This window comes from Polyodon spathula, unplaced genomic scaffold (assembly GCF_017654505.1).
Source record: "Polyodon spathula isolate WHYD16114869_AA unplaced genomic scaffold, ASM1765450v1 scaffolds_3688, whole genome shotgun sequence".
In the NCBI taxonomy this organism is placed as follows: domain Eukaryota; kingdom Metazoa; phylum Chordata; class Actinopteri; order Acipenseriformes; family Polyodontidae; genus Polyodon; species Polyodon spathula.
Genome location: NW_024475147.1, coordinates 1 through 10000, shown reverse-complemented (window position 1 = coordinate 10000; position 10000 = coordinate 1). Strand labels below are relative to the sequence as shown.

The 10000-nt window shown below is 37.0% G+C and overlaps 1 protein-coding gene across 1 annotated transcript in view; it reads left to right on the top strand.

Moving 5' to 3' along the window:
* LOC121312209 (aristaless-related homeobox protein-like) overlaps positions 1-4995 on the top strand; it is an 8836-nt gene extending 3841 nt beyond the window's left edge. Inside the window, exons 4-5 of the mRNA XM_041244154.1 lie at positions 2508-2845; positions 4267-4995. Of these exons, the coding sequence (XP_041100088.1) occupies positions 2508-2845; positions 4267-4507 (579 nt within the window). The 3' untranslated portion in view covers positions 4508-4995. The remainder of the gene's footprint in view (positions 1-2507; positions 2846-4266) is intronic.
* Positions 4996-10000: the final 5005 nt, after the last annotated feature.

The following is a 10000-nucleotide window of genomic DNA, read 5'->3' as shown; positions in this document are numbered from 1 at the left end:
TATAAAACGAGCGCACATTTGAAAGGACCCAGCTTGCCATGCACAAGGGTGGTTGAAACGTGTTTTAAATTAGAAGCAATAATAATAATAATAATAATAATAATAATAATAATAATAATAATAATAATATAATAATAATAATAACACCTTTCTTAAACAAATTATTTCTAATTTTATTCCAATTATTCATCATCATTTGTTAATGTAAATTATCTGAAAATATTATAAATACCAGTTACCTACTAAAATAAAATAACATGGACTACATATAAGGGATTATTATTATTATTATTATTATTATTATTATTATTATTATTATTATTATTTATATTATTATTATTATAGCATATGGAAAAACTAAGTGGCTTATTAAAACAACCCCATAATTCTGAATCAGAACTGAGCATAACAATGACTAACACCTTTTAAAACAAATAAAAACTGAACAGCATATTAAGAGTTAATTCTTAACTTTTATTAAATTGCGTTTCTATAGGCAACCCATAATTTCCGCTTGTCGAACTCGATTACATGCAAAACAGCTATTTTAGGTGTGATTAAGTGAACAATTGCAATTCGTAAAAGCACACTTAGTGCTAGAGCAAACACGGCTATTTGAGAGTAAAATGGTATTTGATTTCCCATTGCCTGCCAGAGAGGGGGGGTGCTGGCTAATGCTATTTGATTTCCCATTTTCTGATTGCAATAGCCCCGCATTGATCCGATGCCTGGCTCTGTCAGCGAGTGGAATGCTATTAAAGGTGTTTGCATCCGAGTAGGGCTTGCATTTCCCAGCCCGGGACTCATAACCAAAGAGACAATAAACACTGGAGAGCCCTGATTGCCAGCATAAAACAGATGTCAGTTTGGGTTTGAAGCACAGCGAATCACTTTACAGTTACAATGAAGCGGTGATAAAAACTAATAAATTCCATATGGGCCATTTATTACAGAACAGCGTCTTGCATTAATAGCAACGAGGTTTGATTTGTGTTTTTTTAACTCCTCCCAGAATCTAATTGTTTCTTCTGCTGACACATTGTTCAATTGTCAGACAGCGGCGATGTTGACTGCGCAGCAGTATATTTCGGCATCGAAACTGAGGGAAAGTCGTGGGAAAGTTAAATAACTTTCCTCCTGAAGGAACAGCCCTTAGAGGAGAATTTAATTTAAAGAGTATTAATTGTTATTAGCACCCTTTCAGATTCTCCGTCGCCGCCTTTTGTCGCCGCGTCTGTTGTTAATCATCCTGCCCTCGTATATTAAGGTATCTGTACACAGATTTTAATTAGCAAGAGTTCGGATAACAGGCTGTTAAGGGAACGGGAATGAATAATTAGGATGACTTTTTTTGCGCATTTGTCACCTTTAGAAGAACTTAACCCTCTATTGTAATCAACTATAGCGGAGGTATTTAAATAAGACATCAATACGCTTGGGGGGTGTAGTTCAAGCAGACGATAATCTGAGGCGGGCCAGGATTGTTATTGTGCTTTTATATTTATATTTTACGACCACATTAATGAGTTACTTTTACGCGTTATTAATGGCAATGCATATGCATAATAACAATAGCATAACGCTGATCGAGATGCTATAGTTTTAAACATGTACGCATTTTAAAATGCGCATTATTTTTATTTTCTCCACGGTATTTTTGAGAATAGCGATCAGTTCTTTTTTTAAATGTTTCATTGCAGTGAGAACGTGTGTACTTGTTTTTAATTTTAGCATTTACCAATAGTATTTGCTAACGGTAATTTAATTAAATATTGTCGGCTTTAAGAAGATGTTTTGTAGGAGAAACATATCTGTTGATTTAATAATTATTATGTGATATATTTCTTTACATTTGTTTTTGTTTTTGATAAAATTATTCCCAAATATATAGAACAATAAATAAATAAATACACTTTTAAATATATATTTTATATTAAAATATAATTGTCAGCAAAACAGCAAAATATATATATATATATTATATATATCCTTATATATATATATATATATATATATATATATATATATATATAACGTCGTCGGCTCCGTACCACCAATTTTAGTATGGTTAAAATATACATAATACGTGAGAATGTGCAAACGAATCGGTGTCACGTACCACATTGCACGGAGACACTGAAAAGTACCGACCGATGCCGCCGTGTGTGTGTGTGTGTGTGTGTGTGTGTGTGTGTGTGTGTGTGTGTGTATATATATATATATATATATATATATATATATATATATATATATATATATATATATATAGTTTTCTATTTTTCTAAGTACAAAATACAATGTATTGTGGGAAAAAAAGAACCAATCTCTAGAAACCTTTCTCACATTTTATTCTGCAAGACAACAAAAATAATAAAATACATGTGTTAACACACATTGTGTTGAATCTCTGAATAAAAACATTAAAACAGAATTTTTTTTAAAGTTCTTAAATTGAACAGTTACTGGTGCACAGAAATGCTGATCCCTTCTCTCTGTCTGACTTGCAGGTGTGGTTTCAGAACCGCAGAGCCAAGTGGAGGAAGCGTGAGAAAGCTGGAGTGCAGACCCACCCCCCTGGACTGCCGTTCCCAGGCCACCTGTCTGCAGCCCACCCCCTGAGCCCCTACCTGGACAGCAGCCCCTTCCCTCCCCACCACCACCACACCCTTGAGTCAGCCTGGAACGCTGCTGCTGCAGCTGCTGCAGCCGCTGCTGCCTTCCCTGGCCTCCCTCCTCCCCCAGGGGCCTCTGCTCTACCCTCCGCCGGGGCTCCGCTGGGCCTCAGCACCTTCCTGGGGGCCGCCATGTTCAGACACCCTGCCTTCATCAGCCCCTCCTTCGGCAGGTAAACCTCTAAACAACCCAGGACCCTGTCTTTAAAGAGTGCCAGAAGAAGAAACACAGACCTTCTTTAGAAACAGTCATGAATACCAATCTTTATTGGGGTTAAAACAGTCTTTAATTGAACCATGCGGTTACAATTACAAACAGTTCCCTCGCAAACCTGGACCTAGTGCTGTTGCCACCTATCTTTTATACAGATGGCAAATACAGAGGCACGAGGAACAATCCGTTCTGCTGTGTATCTCTGCTTACTTATGTCTCATTATCAAATGATTAGTTTCCCTTTGAAACACAAGCACATGTTGGTGTTCCTTTTTCAGTAGTAGTACTGTGTAGACCCTATTAAGCGTACACCAAATACTGTTCAGAAAAGCAAAGAACAAATCAAATAAACGAAAACAGCCGCCCCTTACAGTAATACAAAACAACGTGCTCTACGTTTATGGTGCATACATTTTTCAAGAAACTACTACTGTCACAAAACAGCATTTTAAAATACATGAACTAAAAGCGTTGCCTTCCCTATACTGAAAGTAAAACATCTGGGATGACAGCACAGAGGCAAACAGCAGAATGAAACTGTTTTTTCATATCCCTGTCTCCTCTTGGTTGATCAATGCTATCTTAAACATATGTGAAAATAATTAATACTTGTTAGCCCTAATTTGGAATTGCCACTTGTTTTCTTTCACTATGCATCGGTTCAATGTGTTATATATATATATATATATATATATATATATATATATATATATATATATATATATATATATATATATATATATATATATCTCAGTGAGAGATTGAACAGCGTTCTGTTGAATAATGTACACCTCCCTTCATCAGCTGTAAACACAAAATCGAAGCTATCATTATCTCAAGGTAGATTGCCATTTACATTCACCAAACTGTAGTTCCATCTAAAATATGTGTGACATGCATGCAGACAGTTTCTCTATATCCCCATCTTCTGTGCCATGTCAGTGATCCTTTGTTTTACTGTATATCCCAGTGTATGGCACACAGAGTGTGAGTCGCACACAGTTATGCAGCTCATGGAGAGTCATTAGATCTGGACAGTATGTCTATGTAATAGGTCACTATAAATATCGCTCATGCGAGAACACCTATTATAACTGATAGCGCATTGCATTGCAGGGCTACTACACTCTGAATAGTTGAGCTGCACCATGACTTCAGTGTGTGTGCGTGTTAGGATCATTATAATGATTGTTTGCATGCACAAAATACTGTAGCCTACTAGCATACTCTGCACATACGAAGTGTACGTAGGATATTAAGCAAAATTATATTAAAAAACAAACCGCCAATCCCGCTAAAAGAAGTTCATATTTAAAGATTTCTAAACATCTCCACCTGATACACGGGTTGAATCTGATTCCTCTCTCCCGTTCCTCACAGACTGTTCTCCACCATGGCTCCCCTGACCAGTGCTGCCACAGCAGCAGCCCTGCTTCGACAGCAGGCCCCGGCCGTGGAGAGCGCGGTACAATCCGGCAACCTGTCCGACCCAACCTCCGTGGCGGCAGACAGACGGGCCTCCAGCATCGCGGCGCTCAGGCTGAAAGCGAAAGAACACTCGGCGCAGCTGACACAACTGAACATCCTCCCCGCCAACAATACAGGGAAAGAGGTGTGCTGAGAACCACGGGCCTTAAACAGTAACGAGAGCAAGACCACAATGAAATACATAACAACAATAATACTACTACTGTACTACTAATAATAAACACACTGGCAACTAATACAAGGGGTTAGATTCCCACGTCCCCACTCAGTGTGCAGAGTTGCTGAGAGAACATTAAATGAAAAAAAAATCATTCAAGGAGAACTTCCTGTTATCACAGTGCGTTTATCTTTCATATAAACATTAAAAGAAAGTTGCTGTTCGCTTCTTTCACGGAACATGCAAACTCCTAAACACCGGAGGAGCCATCCAAGGACAAGTAAGAGTCGCACGGTGTGTTTCTACAGCGTGCAGCGCGCATTCCCAACATTTCTCCGGTCTGGGGCTGTTTTGGAAACACGTTCAACCCCAACCACAAGAAGTGAAACCGTGAAGAACATTGCATCCCTTGTATTACTGTGGAAGAATAAATTCATCTATCTATCTATCTATCTATATATATATATATATATATATATATATATATATATATATATATATGACAATCTAAACAAGAATCGTTTTGTATAATACGTTAATTTAAATTCAGACATCCTTTAAAATCAGCAGGGGTTGAGTTCAACACTTGGGGAATGGATTCGGCTACTGCCGCCCTATAAGGATGGCTACCGCGGTGCACCTCAGTAATACAGGAGTGTTCACTTATTCACCTATTCATCGCAACCAAGGTTTTTATACCAAAGGGAAATATACTGCCAGATTTTTGGACTGGTTTAAGTCACTAAACTGTGATTAGTATTTCTGTAAATAACATTGTAATTAAGAAATAAAAATGCAAAACAGAGCTGTGTATATATTTGAAATGTTAAAAAAAAACCATTGCACTTGATATGGTGTTGTCAAATTGTTATTCTGTAGACTAACTGTGTTTGTGGAGGAAAAAAATAGGTTCTTAGAAAAATATTTATGTATGAACTCGTTATTGAACTTATTAGCCATAGAAGGATTTGAAAACCTTGAAAGGCAACGGTGTAATGTTATTGTTTTCACTTGATTTCCTTGGTATGAAACAGAAAAGTGGCATACTAAAAAAAATAAAATAAAAAATATTCAACAAATAATTTCAGTTCTCCTGAATTTATATTGAGCCGAAAATAAAACAAATCCAACAGAGCCTTGCCAAGAGTCTTACAGAGAAATACAGCTAAAATCTGAAAGTGAAGGTCAACTACAAACACACGCCTGACCGCTGAACAATGACAACAGTATAACAAAGAATATATTCATATAGACGTCTACTCTCATTGTACAAACAATTAATATTATAGTAATATTACATAAGAAATTCTGTGACATTTTCTTCATAAAAAAAAAATAAAGTTTGAAATGATAGATAAATACATTTAGCGAAATAGTGGAGTTTTACAGAATTGTGCAGGACATAAATAATAATAATAATAATAATAATAATAATAATAATAATAATAATAATAAACACAATCTCGAATGCAAATATTTAACTAGACCTTTAAAAAAAAAAATCTCGTTACAGGTGGTTTTGTGCACGTCATAAAATTAAAATTAATGCGATGGTTTATTGGCGGAATTCCCATTACGTGTGCGAGTCCTACCTGCACGTTAATCACCTGGACCATTCTCATGCTTGCTGAACACACTTACAAAGAAAAACACAAACACTAACCACCTCAAACATGCGTTATCTGCTGTAACATGAGGGTTGCCATAAGATCGTCTCTCGACTGTTTAAAAAAAAACTTTTTGGTCAATTACAATTACAATGGAATTAACAGGAATAATAATAATAATAATAATAATATAATAATAATAATAATAATAATAATAATTCGGTTTTTCAAATATTTGCAAGTGACTCTTAATTTTCGCCCAAATTGGTGCTCCATCTCCCAGGTAACCGAGTTAGCTGTTAAACCCTGTCTCCAGGCCTCAGTCTGGACTCTTGTATGCTCCGCGGTTATTTAACTGTCTGCCGTGTAGACAGTCTGCGCAGATTGCTTGTTTAACTGTGGGTGCATACTGGTCCCATTAAGAGCCGATTTGAAGTCATTAGTCCCGGGAGGTTTTATTTTGAAAGGGATGTTGCTGAGGTGTCTGCTTCAATGGGTTCCCCGTTTACACGCTAATAATCTTTAATCTCGTTCCTCGACGGTGGCTCTGGAGCGCGAGAGAGGAAAATAAATCAAGTAAATAATCATAGAATCGTTTTAAAAATACAAAGGAGGCGAAGGAATTAATCGAAATATGCACATTCAAGCACTATCTGACTTTAATAAAGCATGTCACAAATAATTATATGGGCAAAATGTATTGATTATAAAAAAAATCTAACCATATATATATATATATATATATATATATATATATAAATATATATATATGCTAAATAAACTTCTGTTGAAATGACAGAAGGTTCATTTTATATATTCAACATGTGTCCACCCGGGGCCGAAGGGGACAGGCCTATAGCCTACACTATTACAATAGGCCTGCGTAAAGCAAAAACACGAGAGTGTATTAAATAATACCGAGATTGCATTTCATAGTTAATGATGGTGGCAGTACTTACGTATGTGTTAAACTGAGTTACAAAGAGCTCGGATTACAATATAAACGGTAATGACCACAATAACCCGCTTTAGCGAACGTTTTCAATTTCGCAAAACCAGTAATAACATCTATGATGCCAGCCTCGTCGAAGCTGATCTTTTTCTGATTAACGGAGTAACATTAATCAGAAAACGACCAGAACCGGTGCCATTACTGCAGTTAATGAACTCCGTTCAGCAAAGTCATTTTTCCCCATTTGACCCGTCCATGGTGCTGAATCAAATCGCGTGAAATTACCTCCTCGATTAATCTTTCTCCTTATAACTGGGTCCAATGAAAAGCTTTTATTTTCTGTTTACAAGACCTAATGGGTAGAGTACACCACGCGGCCACAAGCACGCACGACCTGAGAGAGGAGAGAGAGAGAGAGAGAGAGAGAGAGAGAGAGGAGAGAGAGAGAGAGAGAGAGAGAGAGAGAGAGAGAGAGAGTTGTATTCTTACAACTCTTCAGCAGGATCAGTTCTAATTCTACACTTTAATATTCCACATACATATCACGCGTTAAAGACCCGCTGACTTCGATCAAGCCCCTATTAAACATTTGACACGTCACGCATGACAAGCTCGGAGTGTCTTTTCAAAGAAGCATTAAGCAAAGAACCCAATTTTCTCCTCCTTGCAAACCTCCCCAAGTGCTGAATGAGGTGGAGTTTCTTTCTTTCTTTCTAAAAAGGCCACTGGAGCGTACTTAGGGGATTTCTGAGATTTTCCAGAATGGTTTAATCTTATTGTGAACATTATTAATGAATGGCAACCCAATTTGCTCCTAATATCTGGGAATGCTTGTTACAATTCAGAGGGATCCTGCCCCCCTGCCTGAAAGCGACACTCCCTCAAGGCTTGAGCCACGGTACCTAGCAGAAATTAGCTCAATTACTTTCCTTTTGTATTATTCTTTGTGACAAAATGTCCACCGTCAGAGGCATCCTGTTGAAGAAAAGTACTTGACATTTTTTGATTTGCGTTTTTAGTTTCCAACCAACCTTTTCTAAAATACAATTAATTTATTTTAAACCCTACACTGCTAAATACAATGTTTCCGATAAAACGCTATGCTATACGATCTTTCACTTATGAGCGCATGTATATTTATAATTAAACTAATGTCATTGTACGAAGGGTGTTTATTATTAATATAATATTGCAAAACAGTTTTTACAATAAGACTACATATTGAAACGTTGTTTTTCCATCTGAGAGACTATAACAACAGTATAATGCGCTTCTTAAATGACCATTACTTGACTTAAGAAGTATTTATTTGCCAGTGAACACTTATCAAGCAGGGGAGACGAGTGATTAATACTGGGATGTGTTGTTTGTATGGATGATAAGGCGAAGCGGTGTATACTCATAAAGACACAGCCATGCTCTGTAGCCTAGTAGTCGAAGCTGAAAGTACTTTATTTACTTGTGCATGAATGAAGCACGAATTTCCTCCCCCGGATCGCTCATGCAACTTTCACACCCCTGGAATCAAAACCGATCAGCCGCCTAATAGAAACTCTGCTGCCGCGCTCCTTTTGAAATTGTTTAGGAAAAAAAAAAAAAAAAATGAATCACCGGTAGCACTTTCTCCTCTCTTTCTGGCTTGCCTTAATTCTCATCTCTTTTGCTCTCATCCAATTAGCGCAGTGTATTAAGCGGTTTATCATCTCATAGCCAGCTATTCAGAGAAACCAGGAGAACACTTTGCAATAGAGCCTGTTCTCCTTTGACACCCTCAGGTACTTACATATTCCACTGTGCTCTGAATAATAGGGGAAGAATAGAGCACTAATTCCCTCATCAAAGAATGCCTTGTCTGCTGCTTTGCTCAACACCGCCATTCTAATCAAAAGAAAGGCAATAAAGCTTAGCATAACAAAACGAAACCTACTTATTAGCTTAGTGGTTAAATTAATGCAAAAACCACTGCTATTCAACACCGTGGACTGAAAACACCCTCCAGCAACTGGATAATGCTCCAGGAGAGCTGGAGGGATTTCGGGGTGAAATCTGAAGCCTGTATAGATGACTTAATCTACTAAATTGCTATATAAAGGCATTTCGCAGGGATTGTGGCAGTGTCACCAACGCTTAATCTCAATGCTTCAATTGATTCCGATGTCATTATGAGGAAATTAATTCATTACATGTAGATATAAATATAAATAGGCTGGCTGGAGACCAAAGCTCGAATAAATGCGAACATCAGGCATACAACCACATGTCGCAAATAATTATATGGGCAACATTATAATATATATATATATATATCTTATAGATATATATATCTATATATATATATATATATCTTATATATAGTTAAAGACGATAAATGGGTGTTTTAGATGAATACAGCATAATGGTTTACGGTTTAAGAAGAACACACTCCTTCAATGTAAAATAGTGTAACCTAGATTATATTTTGTGATCAGATCAATATGTCAACGTGAACAGTAGGCTGTTTATGACCTTTACTACATTGAGTATTTGGTGCAATTCTCAGCTCCCAGTAATTGTGAGAAATGAAAGATAGATCAGGATTTTAAATCTGTTTAAAATATCGCAGAAGTGCTCTCCTGAATTGATACGCATCATAGTGGTATGGGTGTGGACATGCAGTTACTGGTTCGCACAGAGAAAAGACAAGGCAGAGGCTACGAGGCAGAGTACCGCAATGAACAGATCTGGCATATTGAGTTATTTTTCAATTATTTCAGTAAATCTAAACAAACAACCGTGTTTAGCAGATTTTTAAAAGTTCTTTCTCATGGCGCTCTTGATGCGGCTAATCAAGCTGCCAAAAACGCCTTTCTTTAAGCAACAGATGGTGAATTTAAACAGATTCCTAATTTAAACCCTCCTGCACGTTAAATA